This window comes from Papaver somniferum, chromosome 4 (genome assembly GCF_003573695.1).
Source record: "Papaver somniferum cultivar HN1 chromosome 4, ASM357369v1, whole genome shotgun sequence".
NCBI lineage: Eukaryota > Viridiplantae > Streptophyta > Magnoliopsida > Ranunculales > Papaveraceae > Papaver > Papaver somniferum.
In genome coordinates, this window is record NC_039361.1 from 104,678,858 (window position 1) to 104,699,830 (window position 20,973).

The window sequence follows — 20,973 nt, forward strand, 5'->3', positions numbered from 1 at the left end:
TGGGTCCTTTCCCTTTGTTTATGACTGCATCCCACTTGTCGTACCAATCCTGTTGCTCCTCCACCGTCATCTTAGTTTTGCAAGAAATTCTTTTCTTCAAATTTCTCAACAACTCCTTACCCGTCGCAACCTGATTCAATTTAAAGGTCGAAGAACTTTAATATTTCAGAAGTAATACTTAAACAAGTAAAAACTGAAGACATCGTTTACCATTGTTTTATATGCCTTTTGAATGTCAATGGCCTTGGACTTCTTTTTGGCAACCTTTGCCTTCTCCTTGTCAGCTACAACTTGACTTGCTCTATTGATAATAAGCGGATGTGAAATTTCATTATACCAATCCATATATCCTGGCTCAACTTGTGGAGGACCGCCACCCAAAATATGCAAGTGGTTCATATTTAACTTGTTGACATCCAACCTTCTCCAGTATTCTAAGGCTGGTTCTGGATCATATTTGGGGCACCACGAAGAGGTGGTGCTTTTAGTCCCATTGGTACCCAATGGCAACAACCTGAACTTGTCGTTAACTACTGGGAGCGTTTGGACAGATCCTAACTGACGTAGAACGCGATGAGGATCATATATTACAGAACCACCAGGATAAAATAAAGGTCCATAGTACATACCTATCGGCACAAAATTATTTTGAACAACATAATCTTCTTGAACATCTCTCAAATATGTGTCAAATACGACGACACTCCCATCCAAAGAGTCTAATTTCTCTCTCAGATTAATAAATTATCTTTCTTATTTCTTTCTTTCTTGGCTTCCATATCATATCGATTCGCTGTTGGCGTTGTTTTATCCCTATTTGCATATACTTTGGCCAATTTCAATTTAGGGAAATGGTCATATACCCACATCTACATAAATAATTGAAGATTTCTCAAAATATTCTCTTCACAGTGTAAAGTTCGGCAGACAATGAAAATTATCTAACATGCCGAACCTATACAGCAGAAATATCGGCTTACACATATGCATGGTTTAATGAAGATTATTACCTGAAGCATAGTGAAATTTCCTCCAATGTTTGTACTTGCCAACCTAGATGCTTGTGCGAGTTGATTGAGTAGGTAGGAAAGTGACGCTATCCCCCAAGCATAACTATTAACCGAGTGAACATCCTTGAAAAATTGGAGATATTGAGCACTCACCTTGTTCCCAGAAGTTTCTGGAAAGATATCTCTTCCAAGACTGTACAACATATATGCTGTTGCAGTTTGTTTCACTAACTCCTCAGTCATCACCAACTTTTCATCTTTAACCCTCTCCGCTGTTTTCTCAAAACAGGTTTTCAACCTCAACAACTTGAACTTCTTGTTTTTATTGTAGGATGCACCTTTATCATCATGGGTAGAAGTGACATCTCTCATAGAACAACAGAACTCTAGTTCGGTTATCGATCTTGGTCAACCTAGAGTTTCCTTCGCCAACTTATACAACTCAGCCCAACTCATATTATAAAACGCTGCATCCACGCTTTCGCCGGTGACACTAAGGCCCGTAATCTTAGTCGCGTCGTCAGGACTGATTGTCATCTCGCCAAAGGGGAGATGAAATGTGTAAGTCTCAGGAGCAAATCTCTCGGCAAAGGCGGAGGCTGTCACTCTATCACATTCCTGATGACCATATTTAATGACATGCCATAAACCAGAGGCTTGCACTATTGTAATCACCTCAGGAACCTCTTTAAATAAATCCCAATGTGCAGCTCTTTGATGTCTCAAAACTCTGACCGCACGAAAATGGTCAGGAGTCTCATATATCCTCTTAGCCCAAGACTCTCTGTAACCAATCAACACCTTGCCTCCGTCGGCTGGAAGACCGTGTGGTAAACCATCATCTCTTGGATCTATTACATCATCATCATCAGGAATGTGAAACCCAACCACACGAGGTGTAACATATTGCTTCTCTGGTTGGTGTTGTTCTTCCATTTCAGGTTGATCTTCCCGGTGTTTCATTTTACCCTTTTGGTTCCTATACATAGTACACAAACATAAATAATTATAATCCTACAGAATACACAGCATATCCTTAAAAAAATAGGTTACAGAACTAAGTTTGGCGTATACGAACGCCAGACGAAACAACCGAACCAATGAAACTAAAAGATCGGCGATTATCTCGACTAGCCGAACTGTTCTTCGGTTAAAGGTTCGGCAGCTAATAAATTACACTCTATGAGCCGAACCTTTCTCCGTGTTCCGAAAAACCTAGGTTTTTTCAATTAAACCTAATCTAACAATAGAATAAAATGCATTAATCAACAAATTAAATGGTTGGGTTTGTATAACATACCTTCTAATCCTCATTTCCAGGGTTTCTTCTTCACTTGATTGAACTTCTTTGTCAATTTCAGTTTCAACTCCTTCTAACGGTTGTTGGTCTTCAATTGACGGATTAGAAGAAGATTTGGACCGCCTACCAATTGCTTTTTGTTTTCCACGAGCCATTTTATAGTTGTGTTTAATCGACGATCAAATTTTTATAAATCGACGATCAATTTCGGCGATGAAGTATGAAGAGGAGAAGAAGAGGAGAGTAACCGAAAAGGTTCTCTTGATGTTCCTTATGCTTTGACTCAAAAGAGCATTTTTTGCTTTTATATCAACTTAAGGTTAGTATAGTAATTTACAATATTCTAGAATATTATAATATTGGCAAATAGTTCGGATCTTGATAAAAATCTCCGTTTTAGCCGAACAGGATTCCTTTGGTAATTATCGAGTGCCAGCAATTTGGTTCGGCTCTAAACTAAGATGGAAGTTCGTGCCGAACTTAACAATAAGAGAGCAGTCGAATGTTATAGTGTAAGGTTCGGCTTATACGCGTTAAACACTTATAAGCCGAGCTTTTTACTTAGCAAATTGTAAAAGATTCGGCTAATACGTATTACATATTTATATGCCGAACTTTATACTGTAACTTATACATAAAAACAACATTAGACAAAAATCATAACATTTCACTTAAACATAAAAGCATAACATTGTAGTTAAACATCAAAACATTGTACCGAAAACCAAACACATAACATTGTTTTCTTCAAGTAAATAAAATTGTGCTAAAATCAAACATTACTTAAAAACCAAACCATAAAAACCTAGTGTACTTCAATTTGAACATAATCATCTATTGACCACCACCGCTTCTTCCACCACCACGACCTTTTCTAGCACCACTTCCACTCGCACCTTCACCTTTGTTGATTACTCCAACCCAACGGTTGTACATATATTCTTGCTCTTCCACCTCCATATCCACATTGCAATCAATTTTCTTCTTCATAACCTTGAACACGTCGTTACCCCCAGCCATCTGATAAAATTTAGTTAAAATATATAAGCAACAAAAGAAAAAAATATTGAAAACAAGTTTAAAAGTATGCACTCAATATACCATAGTTCGGTAAGACTTCGAAACATCTTCAACCATGCCCTTTTTTTTCTTCCTCGTCTTCGGCTCCACTTCCTTTTGTGTTCGCTGTCCCCTCTTACCGTCCACCAAAGCTTGACTTTCCCTATTAATGATTAAGGGATGTGAAATTTAGTTATACCAATCTATATAATCCGGGTCAACTTCATAAGGATCGTCACGGTAATCTTCTAAGCCAACCCAACTTAATTTGTTATCTTCACCCTTGGGCAACAACTTGAACTTTGATTCCTCTAGCACCGGAATCGTTTGGATAAATCCATATTGACGGAGTACTCGACGGGGATCAAACACTATAAAGCCTTCGGGATAAAATAATGGCCCATAGTACATCCCCAACGGCATATCTTCATCCTCAACAACATCATCATCTTCTTCATCCTTTTTGTATGGTTGAAATACAACTTGTTCAGTAGTCAAAGAGTCTAAGTTTTCTCTCAAAGCTATCAAGATTTCCTTTTTATTCCTCTTCTTATTTTTCTTGAAACTCCATTTGGCCGAGGTAGGGAATGTATCTACCCATTTGTCATATTCCTTGACTAAATTCAAATCCGGAAAATGGTCATATATCCATACCTACACCAACAATATTGAAAACAAAACACAAAACTTAATTATTAGGATCAGTAGTATTGGATCATGGAGGTTGTCAACTTGGTGAAATAGAAGCAAGTTCGGCTTATGTACAAAAAAAGGTTTAAAGCTGAACCCCTACAAGTTCGGCTCAGGATATTGAAATCGAAACAGCCGAACCTACAGAAAAGTAGGTTCGGCGTAAAATAAACCAAAATTGAAAGCCGAGTTTTTTTTTGAAAATGGAAATACAATGTGTAAACTTACTTGAAGCATTGTGAAATAACCTCCAATGTTTCTACTTGTTAACCTAGACACAGTTCCAAGTTGCTCGAATAGGAAAGAAAGGGCCGCGGTTCCCCAAGAGTACTTGTGGCAGCTTTTCAAATATTTTAACAATTGAAGGTATTGAGCATTAACCTTGTTCCCATTGTTATCGGGAAATATAACACTTCCTAAAGTATGCAACAAATACGCGGTAGCAGTGCTCATAGATGTGACCTCATCCATAACCAACTCCCCCTTTGAAATTTTCTCATTTGTGTCTCCAAAACACTTTTTCAAAGTAGTGAACTTGATTTTCTTCAACTTCTTTGTGCTAGAGTCTACAAACTTCACCTCTTTAGAACCGCAGGCAAACTCCAATTCTGTTTTGTCTTTTGGCAAACCAAGAGTTTCCTCAGCAAGTACATACAAATCATCCCAAGTCATTTCATAAACCGCTGAGTAAACATTCTTCCCATGCGTTCTAAGACCACTAATCTTATGTGCATCATTTGGAGTGATTTCCATCTCGCCAAAGCGGAGATGAAATGTGTAAGTCTCCGGACAAAATCTCTCACAAAAGGCTGAGTTTGTAACTGCATCAAATTCCTCTTGTGCATAGAAAATAGCAGGCCATAAACCAGATCCTTGTACTAAAGCCACCACCCCAGGAGCCTCTTTCAAAATATCCCAATGTGTGGCGCTTTGGTGTCTAAGTACGCGTACTGTATCCCTGTGATCCAGAGTCTCGTAAATTTTCTTCACCCATGACTCCTTGTAGCCAATCAACACTCTTCCACCATCTTCAGGGAGACCATGGGGCAAACCATCCCTGCGAGGACGTATCACATTATCCGGATGAGGAATGTGCTTACCTGTCTCCCTTGATGTAACAACTTTCTCTTGTTCTTGTTCTAGTTCTTCTTATTCTTGACCTTTCTCACCAACATCTTTATCATTGTCATCCTCTTGTTCTACAGGCATAGTGCAAGTCGTATCAATTCCCCTTTTCCCTGCATGTAAGTTCTTTGTGCCACCACCTCGAGGTTTGGGAGTTTTTGAGTTAGAAGGTGTGATGCAGGGCATACTACAATTCCATAAGATTCCGCTTAGAGGTTTGGCTTCCATGGTTTCCTAGTTTCAGTCTTTCTTATTTTTAGGATTCTTTTAGATTTCCTTTTAGTTTTCTGTTTCCTAATTTAGTTATTCTTCAAGCCTATATAAAGACTAGATTAAGTCTTGTAAGAGCTATCTATTATCTTTCTCTTCTTGCTTGAATTCTCTTCTTGCTTATAGCAATCTAGTATTGCTTTCTTTTACCTTGTTCCACATTAGTTGGTATCACCCGCTTAGTTTTAGGTTTTTGATCCTATCACTTGATCCTTTACTTCGCTTCCGCAACACCTTTTCTTTCCTTTTAAGTACACACAAAAAAAAAAAAATGACTGGTCAACCAGTTACTCTAGCAGCAATCGAAGCTCTCATCAAATCTCATACCGAGATTTTGGCAAAAAACATTACTGAAACTCTTTAGAAGTCCATGGAGGAAAAATTAGGGTTAAGAGATAACAAACTTGAAGCAATGCAGAATCAGCTTTTCAAGGTTGCAAAACACATAAATATAGATTTGGATATGCCTGAGCTTGTAGACTCAGAAGACAAAACTAAAAACAATGCACTTCAGTTTTTACAGAATGATGAAGTACCTAAAGATGTATTGCGTACTTTAAACATTAAGAAACCTTATGAAGGGTTCATAGGTCATTCAAAGAAGAAGCTAGTTTCTCCTACACTCGACAGTGATGATGAAGATGAACGTGAGAACGATCTAGAGAAGAATTGGATTGAAGAACGACGTTTAAAAACTGGTCACAACCCTTACAGTTCTTTACTCGAATATAAGCTAAAAGCTGATATTCCCAACTTCTCTGGAAATTTTCGTATTGAAGAACTAACTGATTGGTTCTTTGACGCAGAAGCTTTTTTTTGAATTTATGGAAGTCCCTGAAGATTCAAAGGTCAAACTTGTGACTTACAAGCTCAAAGGAGGAGCTGCAGCCTGGTGGGATAAGATCTGTAATGATCGTAGAAACGCTAACAAACCGAAAATACGTACTTGGACACGTATGAAAACTTTGATCAGGGATAAGTTCTTACCTGCAGCAACTTTTCATCAAATTGCAGAACATTCAGCAGGGGGCACGCACTGTTGAAGAATATGTGTCCGATTTTTATAATTTGGTGGCACGAAATCAACTCAAAGAATCTGAAGAACAGTTAGTTGCAAGATTCATTGAGGGTCTGAACAGATTAATACAAAATGGTATGACTCTTTCAGTTTTTACTATGGTCGAAGCGGTGCAGCAAGCTATTAAGATAGAAAATCGCCTTCTTCGTTCTTCTAGGACTTATCCATCCAGACAAGGGCGTTATCAAAATAATTCCAGGTGTACCAATTCATCTCAAAACTTTTCTCCATATACTTTCTCATGCCTCCTTATGATGATGTTAGCCATTCACATCGACAACCTAGCCATATTGTGTCTTATACTCCACTTCTGGATACACCTATCTTAGCCAATCCAGTTGATCTTCAGCCGGGTCAGCAGTCTCACTCTCTGCAACCAACTCCTCCTACTACAGGGAATCGGTTTCATAACAGGCAACAACAATTTCCACCGCAACAGAGAACTACTAATACTTATGCAAAATTTCGTGGAGATAAGTGCAATAAATGCCAGCAATCGGGGCACACGTCTAGTGATTGTCGGAAATTCAATGCTTTGATTGGTGAACCTCATTTCATTAATGAAGTCACTGGTGCGCTTAATGAGTTCGAAGATGAAGACTCACCTGGTGATGACGATGAGTTTGTTGGGATGATTCGTCCATTATTTCTTACTCAACAATGCAAGTCTCAGAGACATAGTATCTTTAAATCCAGATGTTATATTGGGGGTAAAATCTGCAAGATGATAATTGATAGTGGCAGTGTGGATAATTATATTGCTGATCACGTAGTTAAGAAGCTTGAACTACCAGTAACTTATCATCCAGAACCTTACACTGTAGGATGGGTTAATGCCTCTAGCACACAGAAGATTACTCTTCAGTGTTATGTGTCATTCTCTTTTAAGGGTTATGAAGACACAGTTCTATGTGATGTCAAATATGACGGCAACCCATCTTCTTCTTGGAAGACCTTGGAAATACGATCTTCACGCGGTTCACAATGGATTCGAGAATACTTACACTTTTGTTCATAATGGGAAAACCAAGGTTCTTCGTCCATCCAATTCCACTTCAAACTCTTGTGCGCAGACTGATGCTGTCGTAACCACTGTTATTCGTTCTTTGAACCCACAACATTCTTTACATTCCCATGAAGATTCTAAGCCTATGATTGAGTTGCCTGCAAAGGTGAAGCCCTTATTATTTCAATATAATGTTTTATTTCCAGATGAACTACCAAATGCATTACCTCCTTTACGGAATATTCAACACTGCATCGATTTTATTCCTGGAGCCTCTTTACCAAACCAAGCACACTATCGCTTGAGTCCTGCTGAGCATGAGATATTACAGGGACAGGTAAATGATTTGCTTACAAAGGGTTTGATACGACCTAGCAACAGTCCTTGTGCCAGTCCTGCCTTCTTGGTTAGTAAAAAAGACAATGGATGGAGGATGTGTATCGATTGCAGAGCATTAAATCGCATCACCATTCCTTATAGATTTCCGATCCCGCGTATTGATGATATGACTGTCGGGCTCTATTATTTTTACTAAGTTGGATTTACGCAGTGGTTACCACCAAATACGCATTCGAGGTGGAGATGAGTGGAAAACAACATTCAAGACACGTGAAGGTTTATATGAATGGCTGGTCATTCCATTTGGGTTATCTAATGCACCTAGTACTTTTATGCGACTAATGAATTAGGTTCTCCAACCCTTTCTCAGTAAATTTGTTATTGTCTATTTTGATGACATACTAATTTTTAGTCGCAGTGAGCCAGAACACCTCCAACATCTTTCACAAGTGTTTCAAGTTCTTGCTGAAAACTCTTTATATGTTAATTTGAAGAAGTGTACCTTCATGGCTTCTTCAGTAACATTTTTGGGATATGTGATTTCTACTGATGGTATTCATGTCGATCCTTCTAAAGTTCAAGGAATTGAAGATTGGCCAGTTCCTACTTCTATTCGTGATGTTCGTAGTTTTCATGGTTTGGCTTCTTTCTATCGAAGATTTGTGAAGAACTTTAGCTCTATTTCTGCACCTTTGACTGACTGTCTCAAGAAGGAGAAGTTTGAGTGGACGGAATCAATGGATAAAAGCTTTATTCTTCTTAAAGAAAAGCTTTGTACGGCACCAATTCTTGCACTTCCGAATTTCAACAAGCCTTTTGAAATAGATTGTGATGCATCTGTTGTTGGTATTGGTGCAGTATTATCACAGGAGGGTCATCCAATTGCATATTACAGTGAGAAGAATTCAGATGCACAAAAGAAATGGTCTACATATGAATTAGAGTTATTGGCTCTTGTTCAATCTCTTAAGCAGTGGCATACTTATCTTATACATAGGGAATTTGTTGTCAACACTGACAACCATGCTTTGAAGTTTTTGAATACTTCTGCTAAAGTTAACAGAATGCATGATCGATGGCTTTCCACAATCAACAAATACACTTTCTCCGTGAGACATAAAAGTGGCAAATTGAATCAAGTTGCTGATTCCTTAAGTAGAAGAAGTCATCTATTAACAACAATTCGTAATGAGAGTTATGCATTTGACTATATCAAAGACATTTATCCAGAAGATGAAGATTTTGGCAAACTCTGGGATCAATGCAGTTCTCAAAATCATGGGGTTGATGATTTTCTTATACAAGAAGGTTTTCTTTTTAAAGGGAATCGATTATGTATTCCTCAAGGGTCTTTACGTTTACATCTTATGCGAGAATTACATGGAAGTGGTCTTGGTGGTCATTTTGGGAGAGATAAAACCATTGCCCTGATTGAAGAAAGATATTTCTGGCCATCTTTGAAATGTGATGTACAAAAGTTCGTACAAAAATGCATGGTCTGTCAGAGAGAAAAGGGTACAATTCAAAATACCGGGTTGTATACTCCTTTACCAGTTCCTGATGCACCTTGGGTTGATATAAGTATGGATTTTATACTTGGTTTACCTCGTACTGCTAGAGGTAATGATTATGTTATGGTCGTAGTTGATCGTTACTCTAAAATGGCTCACTTCGTAGCTTGTAAGAAATCAACTGACGCTTCTAATGTTGCTTCTTTGTTCTTTAAAGAAGTAGTAAGATTGCATGGGGTTTCAAAGTCTATCACTTCTGACAGAGATACAAAATTTTTGAGTTATTTCTGGAAAAGTTTATGGATGCGCTTAGGCACAGTTTTACAATTCAGCACAACTTCACATCCGCAAACTGATGGACAGACTGAGGTTGTTAATAGATCACTTGGGAATTTGATTAGAGCTAAGTGCCTGGATAATAGTAAGCAGTGGGATGTGTTATTGCCACATATGGAATTCGCTTTCAACACTTCTGTGAATCGTTCTACTGGGAAAACTCCATTTGAGATTGTATACTCTAAAGTACCTAATCATACTCTTGATTTGGTAGCCTTACCCACCACACAGAGTACAAACACTGCAGCCGACTCTTTTGTAGACAAAGCAACCGAATTACATAATGAAGTAAAATCTAAACTGGAGAAGTCCAATTCTAAATATAAAGAGGATGCTGATAAACACAAGAGGTTTAAAACCTTCAAGGAAGGGGAGCTCGTGATGATACATCTAAGAAAAGAGAGATTTCCAGTGGGTACTTATAACAAAACCAAGATGAAGAAATATGGTCCTTTCAAGGTTTTAAAGAAGATCAATGATAATGCTTATGTTATTGATCTACCAAATGATTGGAATATCTCCAACACATTTAATGTTCAAGAGATTTTACGTTTCATGGTGAGAATGAACTTCTGGTTTGTTTGGACAACTCGAGGATGAGCTTTACTCTATAAGGGGGAACTGATGCAGGGCATACTACATTTCCAGAAGATTCCGCTTAGAGGTTTGGCTTCCATGGTTTCCTAGTTTCGGTCTTTCTTATTTTAGGATTCTTTTAGATTTCCTTTTAGTTTTCTGTTTCCTAGTTTAGTTATTCTTCAAGCCTATATAAAGACTAGATTAAGTCTTGTAAGAGCTATCTATTACTCAATCAATTTATTAAACACAAAACTTATCTTTCTCTTCTTGCTTGAATTCTCTTCTCTTCTTGATTATAGCAATCTAGTATTGCTTTATTTTACCTTGTTCCACATTAAGGTGTCACTTCCATTGTTCTCCTTTTGAGCTTCTTTTGAATTTTCCCGGATGGGTGCTAACACAAATTACAAACCTTAATTAGTTTCCAAATTAAATAAATATGATAACTCACGTATAAGTGGAGAAGTTTACATGAAGCTTTTGGCCATACATAGTGTAAAGTTCGGCACATTCGATATTTATCACAATGAGCCGAACTAGGTGGCCAACAGTATTAGCCATGGTCAGAGAAAAGTTCGGCACATTCGATATTAATCACAATGAGCCGAACAATGAACCCAATAGTAATAGATCGGTTATTAAATAATGGCATTCAAGTTCGGCTGATTATCATAAATTTTTTTTGGTTCCGAACTCAATGGTTCGGCTCATACGATATTCAAGTTTTAAGCCGAACTGTTCTTCGTCTGTGTAAAAAAAAAAAAGTTCGACTACGACATTTCATCCGAACACTACCCTGAAACTAACAAAAACCGAGACGAATCTTCGATTACATGTCATAAATCAACTAAATACACAAAAATAAACAATGGGTTTGTGGGAAATACCTTTCTATGTGCAATCTTAAAGAATCAGCCTCTATTTCTCCCTCTCCAACACCAATCGATCCACGATCCACTATCCACTTCATCTCCATCTTTTCCAAAAACCCTAGATTGACATGCTACAGAAGCAACACCAGGATCCGACACCGTATTTCTAGGGCATCGCTTAACACGAGGTGCCATGTATGTGTTTAACAGAGAAGTTAATCGAACAAACTTTCAGAAATTTTCAGAAATTTTTGAGAAGAAGATGAGAAGAAGAGGGAGAGAGAAGGGTTTTTGGTTTTTAAAACTTTAAATATTTTTTTTTTTGGTTAAATAACCGTTTTAGTATTAATGAGTGAGTTAATTAGTGGGTAACGGTTAATTAGTGGGAGGATAGTTAATTAGGGGGATGGGTTAATTAGTGGGAAAGTTTTAGGATTATAATTTAATTAAGTGGAAGGGTAGTAATGTAATTTGAACTATATGAGGGTATTATAGTAATTTTAGCATCACTAGACACTCCTTAGCAGTTTGAATTGGATGACATCATAAGTATGTATGCCCCAAAATTATCCTGTATGTATGCCCCAAATTAGGGTTCCTTCTAAATACTTGGAATCCATCTCAATCAACCATATTACAGGTTTTAGAGTCTATTCAAGGTTTAGTTCTCAATGCCAAACCCTATTTCAATAAACCTGGTTTTGGAAATCTATTTATTAACTCTTTTAGGCCTTGCATTCAGAAAAGATCTTTACGATACGATGTAGAAGTATTTATCAATAGTGGTAAGACAATGATGTCTATTCTTAAGAAACCACCCAAGTCCTATGAGGAGTTTGTAAGTCAACATTTTCGTGATCGGGCTAGTACTATTTTGATTGCTTTCAACGCTTATATTAATGGTGAAGCTGAAATCGGTGATCCTATCGCTACCACTGCTGCGACAAAAACTACATCCTTGATTTCGTCTGGATTTAATACGCCTGCCGTCTTTCTATATCCAAGGCTTGTGGATTCGTTCATAAAAAATGGTTCGCCTCCAGAGATTATTGAATCAATAGACACTAGTAAAAATGTGCGTGAGAAGACCGTTCGTCAACAAAGAAATATCCAACTCGTGTTCGGTGTGCTTTTTACATTGTTCCTTTTTGCAATTATTTTTTTCAAGAATGTTGTTGGAGTACGCGTACTTTATAGTTTAGTTGGATTTGATTTGTTTTTTCTCTCAGTACTTGTAGCTTCCGGGGACATGGAATCGAATTAAAGAATTATTGAATAACATGATCAGTATTTTGGTGATTTTTGTTGTTGATATAATTAATCTGGCTAAATTGGGGCTTGCTCCAATTAATTTGGGCCTACACTACACGACAAAGAAAATCACTAAAATGTGAAAAGGGTGACCCCGTATCCTATTATTTTTAAAAATGGTTAATTTATTCCTTGATTAATCAGCGTTAATCGGGTGATTAATTCATATTTACTCAAATTAAACTAGGAATCCACTAATTTTGATTTTTCATCAAAACATTTTATTTTTTATTTTTGTGAAAAAAAATCAAACCAAAATCGGTTTATGTTCATGCCCTCTTAGGCCATAAACCGATTGTAAAATTTAAAAGTTTTTCTGTGATTTTTTTCCGCCATAATCGGTTAATGTTAATGCCCACATAAACCCATTGTAAATCTGGCATTTCATGAAACTGTTTTGCTCACAACTTCTTCGTCCGATGTCGTAATGATCTCATTCTTCTTGCGTTCAATTCATATTTTTATGCTCTATAATATAAAGTTAAAAATTTCAAGATTTGTGCAAAAATTCAAATATGGTTAATGAATCGGTTGATGTGTGCATCGACATAAACCGATTGTGGTTGATGTTAATATAAAGTTAGGTGTACCATATCTACCGATTTTGGGGAACATCAATAACAATCGGTTTATGTGGACTATTAAATAATCCGATTATGGGCATTGCGGTTAAGGAATCAAAGGTTGTACAATCGGGTTATATGGACATACATATGATCCGATTAAAAAAATATACAGAAAAAACGGTTATTTCTTGCATACCAGAATCGGGCTATGTGGGCACTAACGTAAGCTGATTCTGATTCAATTTTCTCGAAACAAAAAACACATCCAAGATAATCGGTCTTTGTGGGCATGAACAAAATCCGTTTCTAAATAAAATCGGTTCATAAGTATACTAACGTAAACCGATTATGGTAAACCCAGAAAATTTTGATTTCAAAAAAAATCGAATTTTGAGTGATTGCATGTTGCTATAACCTAATTTACGGGATCAGGTTTGTTAGAAAAGTACTTGATTCGTGCCATTTTAGAGGAGAAGAAGAGAAGAAGAATCAGTTAGGAGTAGAGATGGAGATGGAAATGAATTTGAATTTGATTTTGATTTTGATTTAAGTTTTTAGTTTTTAATTATATGATTTTGATTTTAGTTTTTAGTTATATGATTTTGATTTTAGTTTTTAGTTTTGTTATTAGGATTTAATGAGGTCACATTTATAATATTAGTATTTGATAAAGGGAAATTGGTAGTTTCATTTCTTAATAAATCTTTTTGTCCTGTAATGTAGGCCCAAATTAATTGGAATAGGCCCCAATTTAACCAGGATAATTAAGTGTTAAAAACTGTTGCTTATAAAATTTGTCTGATTATGCTGGAAAACTTTATAGTATATACAAGAAAGCTATTATTGGGGGCGTCATATTCCATTAGAGGGCGTCACCTAATAGGACTAAAACGGGTCACCCAGAAGTAATATCAAAAACCCCTTATCTCAAATAATTTTGTAATGACCGAATAACCCTTTAGTTAATTTTAATTTTATTTAATTTAATTAGATAATAATTAATTTCTACGGTTGGAATCAATCCAAACCTGGACGTAAAACCAATTTCTACTGTTGGAATCAATCAAAACCTGGACGTAAAATCAATTTCTACGGTTGGAATTAAAAAGAACCTGGACGTAAAATTGAAATTTACGGCTAGGTTGACGAAAGGAAAATTTAGAAAACTAAACCTAGACGTAAAATTGAAAATTACGGTTGGAATTCAACTAAACCTGGACGTAAAGTCACTTCTATGGTTGGAATCAAAAGAAAACTGGACGTAAAATCGGATTTTACGGTTGGAATTAAAAGAAACCTGGACGTAAAATGAGCTTCTACGGTTGAAAACTTATCCAAACCTGGACGTAAAACTACATGCAAATAAAATTTTACAGTTGGAATTAATCCTAATCTGGACGTAAAATCACTTTTACGGTTTTTAAGTTTTTATTTTAGTTAAAGGGTAATCTAGACATTTTGTATATGTGTTAGGATATCCCATAACTATTTTTTTGGACATTAAGAATCCAAATGAAGCCCCTCTATTAGAGTGCGACGCCTCAATAATAACCTTCTTATAGAAGTTCGAACTTGACAAGATTCAATTCGAGCATCTAGTATTGCAGTTCCTAATAACTAATATAGATATCAGAAACAGTAAAAAATTGATTGTTTTTCACTAGTTTTTTCCTGACTTCCGAGCAGCACTCCGAAAGTCTTAAAACTATATTTGAGAAGTTGTTGTCGCACAAGTTTTGTTACCCGGATACATTCCAAACTAGTGTTGAAAAGAAAAAATAACTATTACTTCAAATTTCTTGTCAAATCATGTACCGAAGCTAAAATACAGTAGAAACTCTATAAATTAATGCTATTGAGACCATCGAAAATTATTAATTAAGAGAAATATTAATTAACCGATAAATTAATAATTAATAATTTATATGTTAATTTTTTATTATTGAATAAAGAGTATTACATTAACTAGTTGGAAGCCTAACAAGCTAAGCTCTAACAACATACTGCTACATTAATTAAACAAGTTGATGTGCTAGCCTACCAGCGAGCCTCATGGATAACCTAGCTAAGGGAGTCGAAGCGGATGGGAGGGCTGAGAGAGATTGTATCACAAGGGGGGAAAACTGACTCTACCTTCCATATTAATTTCTGCAATATTACGCCATTGGGGGCTCGAACCTGGGACCTCCTGAGACGCATGAAACTTTGGGGAACGAGGATGACCAACTGGTTTAGGTACCCGTTTTGGGAGAAATTTATTATCAAATAATTATATTCTAAATATTATAGAATATTAAATTCTTCAAAGCACCCATCAATCTTCCACTTTGCTCAATTATAAACTTCGATTAACATATAACACAAGTTTAGACATTTCAGATCAACATTTAGACGGTGAAATCACTCAATACTTGTAATGATCGAAAAGATAGGTTGTCGCAATTCAATTAATGTCAGGAAAATGAAGTTGCGCAACTATTAACTGATGAAGAAATAATTGAGAGCGTTACGGGAACTGCTAAAGTTGAGAAATAAGATGATGAAGGTTCTATAATAAATCCCCCTTCACGAAACGAGGTTGTTAAAGCGGCAATCACATTAAATAATTTCTTGATGAGTTAAAATAACACCATAAATTCTTATGATGATAAGAAAAATTAGGGATGAAATTCAATGTGATATTAATTTTAACAAAAAAGAAGACAGTTGAATTATTCCCCAAAAATCTTCATAAGTCATTAATGTATTGAATATATGTAATGAATTATTGGGCCGACCGAGCGAAGCGAGGGAGGACCTTTATATTGCTAATTTTTTGTAAATTGTAAGTCATTAATTGACACAAAAAGATTGGATTTGGTGTCCCAAATCATTTTCAATCAACAATGAAATATCAAAAGAGCCCCTCTAAATCATATTTTTCATTTTTTCCTTTAGACATTTTCGTAAATAAACCGAAGAGGAAGGGAAATATGCATTAGATATTTTCGTAAATAAACCAAAAAGAAAGGGAAATAAGTATTAGACGTTTTCGTAAATAAACCAAAGAGGAAGGTCAAATAGATATAAGTGTCAAATTGTGTTATAATTTCTTATGTATCCTATTTTTAAGGGGTATAATTGACAACCAAACTTTAATATATAACATATTTAAAAATCCGTGTCTTGGAATTTTACAAATTTTATCTCGTTGGAAAGGTTATAAAAAAATCTACGCAACGAATACAAACAACAATATCAAATTTACAATTTTTATGAAAAATTCGGAGGTATTTATCATTTTAAGCACAATTTTAGAAAATTAAATGCATATTCATTATGCAAACCACCGCAAAGCATACGTAATACTTTATGTAGCCATATTTTGGTTTATGCATCAACTAATTTTCCGTTGCAACTAATAAAACGATGTACTCCCTCCGTTTCAAGAAAAGTGATAATTTCACTTTAGGCACAATTCTCGAAAATTGAATGCATAGCCATTGTGAAAAACCACCACAAATGATGCATAACATATCGTGCAACCATAAAAATCTACGCAAAGTGATATCACTTTCACTCCGTTTCAGGAAAAATGATACTTTCGCTCAGTTTCGGAAAAAGTGATACTTTCGCTCTGTTTCGGAAAAAGTGATATCACTTTTTCTAAAATGGGGCGAAAATATCACTTTTCCGAAATGGGATGAAAGTATCACTTTTTCTGTAATGTGGCGAAAGTATCAGTTTTTCTGAAATGGCGCGAAAGTATAATTTTTTCTAAAACAGAGCGAAAGTATCACTTTTTCTGAAACGGGCGAAAGTATTTCTGGAATGGGCCGAAAGTATCATTTTTTCTGAATCAGGACGAAAATACCATTTTTTCTGAAACGGGACGAAAATACTCCCAGACAAATCACATCTTCAGATTCTTTTTCGGTCGGCCCTCCCGCCGTGGCAATGGTTGGACTAGTTAATTTATATTTCATAAAGGAACTGCACAAAACTGCTTTGTCTCCCCTAATAATCTCAACAATTCCAAAGATCAAATACTTAAAATGCCAAAACCAAAACTGCAGAGAAATCGAGTATTATAGTACCGCAGCATGGAGGAAAATACATCTTCCAAAAACCAAGTAAATTATTTAAGCATTAAATTACATTGATGGAAAATACTTACAACTTAAAATACTTGTCGTACTCGTACGTCATTTTTCCTTTAGTATGTCGACATGTTAGGGAAACAAAGAGGGGAGAAAAACTCTGGAAGATGGGAGAAATAGTCGAGACTCGAGTATACAATATTCGAGACTATCAAACAGATCTTTTCCCTAAATTTCGCCAATCAAAATCTGGCAATTCTGGATTTATATTTTGTCACACTTATCCTATTTTCATGAAGGGATATCACTTTTTATTTCTTGAAAACACTTCGTTACTAGGGTTCGCCATGTAATATAAACTTCAACCAAGATACAAACTGAAGGAGGATCACAACAACAACAAAAAAGAAGAAAAAATTAATCAGCCCATGACAAGAGAATTCAAGCAATTTGATATCATCTCAACCGATGAAGTCAACTCCATTAGTGACCATTACTACTTTTCGCCATCTAAATCTCTGTCATCATCATGCACTTAGCACATAATGAAAGAGTGGAGAATTTTAGAAAAACATCTACCTGACTCCATCTTTGTTAGGGTTTACGAAGAAAGAGTCGATCTTTTACGAGCAGTGATCATAGGACCAAAAGGTACGCCTTACCATGACGGTTTGTTCTTTTTTGATATTCAAGTCCCTTCCGATTACCCTGCATCACCACCAAACGTTTACTATCGGTCTTTCGGGTATAGTATAAATCCTAACTTATACGCATGGGGTAATGTTTGTTTAAGTCTTCTAAATACTTGGAATGGTCAGAAGTACCAAAGATGGAATCCATTTCAATCAACTATACTGCAGGTTTTAGTATCTATTCAAGGTCTAGTTCTCAATGCTGAACCCTATTACAATGAGCCTGGTTATGGAAATATATCTCCTAGGCCATCATGGTTTAAAAAAAGATCATTGCGTTATAATGAAGATGTATTTATCATGAGTTGTAAGACAATGTTGTCTATTCTTAAAAGACCACCAAAGTCCTTCGAGGAGTTTGTAAATCAATATTTTCGCAATCGAGCTAGTGCTATTTTGGTTGCTTGCCATGCTTATATTAATGGCCAAGCTGAAATTGGTGGTCCTATTATAACTAGCACTGCTGAGACAAAGATTACTACGTCCTTGACTTCATTCACATTTAAAGCAGCGGCTGGGTTTCTATATCCAAGGCTTGTGGACTCGTTCATAAAGAATGGTTCGTCTGTAGAGAGTATTGAATTATTAGACACTAGTAAGATTATGCGTAAGAGTATTGGTCGTCGCCATACAATTTACCCACGTTCTGCTGTTATGCTTTTGGTACTGATCATCTTTGCCATGTTTTTTGTTCAAAAGTTTTATGGTGCTGGAGTTCTGCTTTATAGTTTATTTGGATTCTATATCCTTTTGCTGTTTACTTGTATTTATTTCTTCCTGCCACTTTATATGTAGTTGAATACATGAATAATATTTGGGTTTTTTCTTGTTTACATATGTTAAATGATGTATATTACATGTTAAAAGACTGTTGCTTATAATATTTGCAAATTTATTAAACAGAGGAACAAGAATACAAACAACCCTCTGTCAAATGGCAAGAACAACCCTACCCCAACACAACCCCTACAAATAGCAGGGCCGACAACAACCCTAAACAGAAAATTACATCGATGAGCAGTAACAAAAAATCGGTTCCATCCTGCAATTACAAAAGAAGTGTCGATGCCTTCAAAACAGGCAGAGCCTTTAACCGAGTGGAAAGCGTCGATTTAATATTACTAATGATGTCCTGTATTTTGAAGGCGTTATTCGAGAAGACAAGAACGTTTTTGCCCTTCCACACACCCCACATAATTGCCGCTGGGAGTCCCGCTGTGCTAGAGAAAATAATGTAGCTTTTGAACGTTGCTTGCTAATTAGCAATGGGGTTTCACCATTCCAATGGTGACTTATTTAGATTTTGGTATACCCTAAAGAAATTGATACCCCAGCATGTAAAAGTTGTACCTGCAAAAGTTTTTTCACATATTTACGCATAGTTGTCATTTTGCCATATCGACCACTGCCGTCCAAGGTTACTTATTATTAAAAAAAGAACAGTTGAGTTACTTTTCTATCGCATCTTGCTTTTTCGTAGCCGTGCAAACTCCGTTCTGCATTCATCACATTTTCTCGATTAAGTTGTGTCGTGCACGTCTTTGGAGAAATAGTTGGGGTCTACGATATTTGAGATAATTTTGAACAGATTTTCTCTTCAATTTAGCCGATAAAATCTTGCACTTTTTTGGAGTTTTAGATACAGTTAGATACACTTATGTTATATATATTGATGTAAAACACTTTTTCTTTTTAAAAAATTTGGAAAAAGAAAACACTGTTACTAGGGTTCGGCAGCAAGTACATATGGCTGCAGAACTAACCGAGATAAAAATTGAAGGAGGATCACAACAAGAACGTTATCAGACTACGGCAAAAGAGTTCAAGCAATTTGATATCATCTCAACCAATGAACTCAACTCCATTCGAGATCATCACTATGTTTCTCCATCTATATCTCTGTCACCATCAAGCACTAAGCATATTCTGAAAGAGTGGAGAATTCTGGAAAGAAATCTACCCGACTCCATCTTTATTAGGGTCTACGAAAAAAGAGTCGATCTCTTACGAGCAGTGATCATAGGACCAGAAGGTACGCCGTACCATGACGGTTTGTTCTTTTTTGATATTCAAGTTCCTTCCAATTACCCTGCATCACCACCAAAAGTTTACTATCGTTCTTTGGGGCATAGCCTAAATCCCAACTTATATGCAAATGGTTATGTTTGTTTAAGTCTACTAAATACTTGGAATGGTGATAAGCACCAAAAATGGAATCCATCTCAATCAACTATTTTACAAGTTTTAGTATCCATTCAATGTCTAGTTCTCAATGCCAAACCCTTTTTCAATGAACCTGGTTTTGGAAGTTTCTCCAATTCTAGTCTATTTAAAAAAAGTTCTTTGCGTTACAATGAAGATGTATTTATCATGAGTTGTAAGTCGATGGTGTCTATACTGAATAGCCCACCGAGGTCCTTCGAGGAGTTTGTAAGTCAACATTTTCTCAACCACGCTGGTGGTATTTTGGTTGCTTGCAATGCTTATATTAATGGCCAAGCTGAAATTGGTGATCCTATCATTATCACTGCTGCGACAAAGACTAAGTCCTTAACTTCATCTACGTTTAAGGAAGCGGCCAGCATTCTATATCCAAGGCTTGTGGAGTCGTTTATAAAGAATGGTTCGTCTTTGGAAAATATTGAATTACTAGAAACTAGTAAGAATATGCCCAAGGACGTGAGTCGTTGCCATAAAAACTGCGAACTTATTTCGGATTGGCTTTGCGTATTGGTCCTTTCGCTGTGTTTAATTATTATTATTTTTGCAACAGTGGAGTCGAATTGAATAATATGATCAATATTTGTGGTTTTCTTTTTGATATATAATTGTTAAAGATCGGTGCTTATAAAATTTGCCTGATTATGCTGGAAAACTCTGTAGTGAGAAGGATACAATATTCCTAAAATGCATATTTGATTCCAATATTTACTTTCAATTTCTTTTTAAAAAGATGTACTAACATAGTTCTTCAAAAACCACAACTTTCATCATAAGCAGTGGGATGATATTATAATATTAGCTAGTATGCCGTATAATATGGTGATGGGCATTAACGGCAACAGTAGATTCATCTTGTATGAATCAGGATCAAAGTAATGGGTGCTTCACTATCATACATCATTTTTTATTATTTTTTTGTAGTTTTGA

General features: G+C 36.1%; 4 protein-coding genes across 4 annotated transcripts; 2 read left to right on the forward strand and 2 right to left on the reverse strand.

The window, feature by feature from the left end:
- Positions 1-1,418: 1,418 nt before the first annotated feature.
- Positions 1,419-2,465, reverse strand: LOC113272920. The gene is made up of 2 exons (XM_026522707.1): positions 2,311-2,465; positions 1,419-1,989 (listed from the first exon to the last, which is right to left on the reverse strand). The coding sequence occupies exons 1-2, from the start codon at positions 2,463-2,465 to the stop codon at positions 1,419-1,421; spliced, it is 726 nt and encodes a 241-aa protein (XP_026378492.1).
- Positions 2,466-3,144: 679 nt separating this feature from the next.
- Positions 3,145-11,279, reverse strand: LOC113272921 (protein MAINTENANCE OF MERISTEMS-like). Its single transcript, XM_026522708.1, has 5 exons — positions 11,191-11,279; positions 4,288-5,116; positions 3,779-4,023; positions 3,412-3,532; positions 3,145-3,330 (listed from the first exon to the last, which is right to left on the reverse strand). Exons 1-5 carry the CDS (start codon positions 11,277-11,279, stop codon positions 3,145-3,147), a joined length of 1,470 nt encoding a protein of 489 aa, XP_026378493.1.
- Positions 11,280-17,676: 6,397 nt separating this feature from the next.
- LOC113272922 (putative ubiquitin-conjugating enzyme E2 38) lies at positions 17,677-18,618 on the forward strand. The gene has a single exon (XM_026522709.1). It carries the CDS (start codon positions 17,677-17,679, stop codon positions 18,616-18,618), a length of 942 nt encoding a protein of 313 aa, XP_026378494.1.
- A 951-nt stretch (positions 18,619-19,569) lies between these two features.
- On the forward strand, positions 19,570-20,614 carry LOC113272923 (putative ubiquitin-conjugating enzyme E2 38). The gene is made up of 2 exons (XM_026522710.1): positions 19,570-20,502; positions 20,597-20,614. Exons 1-2 carry the CDS (start codon positions 19,570-19,572, stop codon positions 20,612-20,614), a joined length of 951 nt encoding a protein of 316 aa, XP_026378495.1.
- The last annotated feature ends 359 nt before the right edge of the window (positions 20,615-20,973 follow it).

Coding starts and splice junctions, on each gene's coding strand:
- LOC113272920 (XM_026522707.1), bottom strand. CDS start 2,465: ATGGCTCGTGGAAAACAAAAAGCAATTGGTAGGCGGTCCAAATCTTCT. Junction 1,990..2,310: donor CTGGAAATGAGGATTAGAAG/GTATGTTATACA, acceptor TACTATGTATAG/GAACCAAAAGGGTAAAATGA.
- LOC113272921 (XM_026522708.1), bottom strand. CDS start 11,279: ATGGAGATGAAGTGGATAGTGGATCGTGGATCGATTGGTGTTGGAGAG. Junction 4,024..4,287: donor GTTATTTCACAATGCTTCAA/GTAAGTTTACAC, acceptor TTGTTGGTGTAG/GTATGGATATATGACCATTT. Junction 3,533..3,778: donor GAAGATATGCCGTTGGGGAT/GTACTATGGGCC, acceptor AATCATTAATAG/GGAAAGTCAAGCTTTGGTGG.
- LOC113272922 (XM_026522709.1), top strand. CDS start 17,677: ATGAAAGAGTGGAGAATTTTAGAAAAACATCTACCTGACTCCATCTTT.
- LOC113272923 (XM_026522710.1), top strand. CDS start 19,570: ATGGCTGCAGAACTAACCGAGATAAAAATTGAAGGAGGATCACAACAA.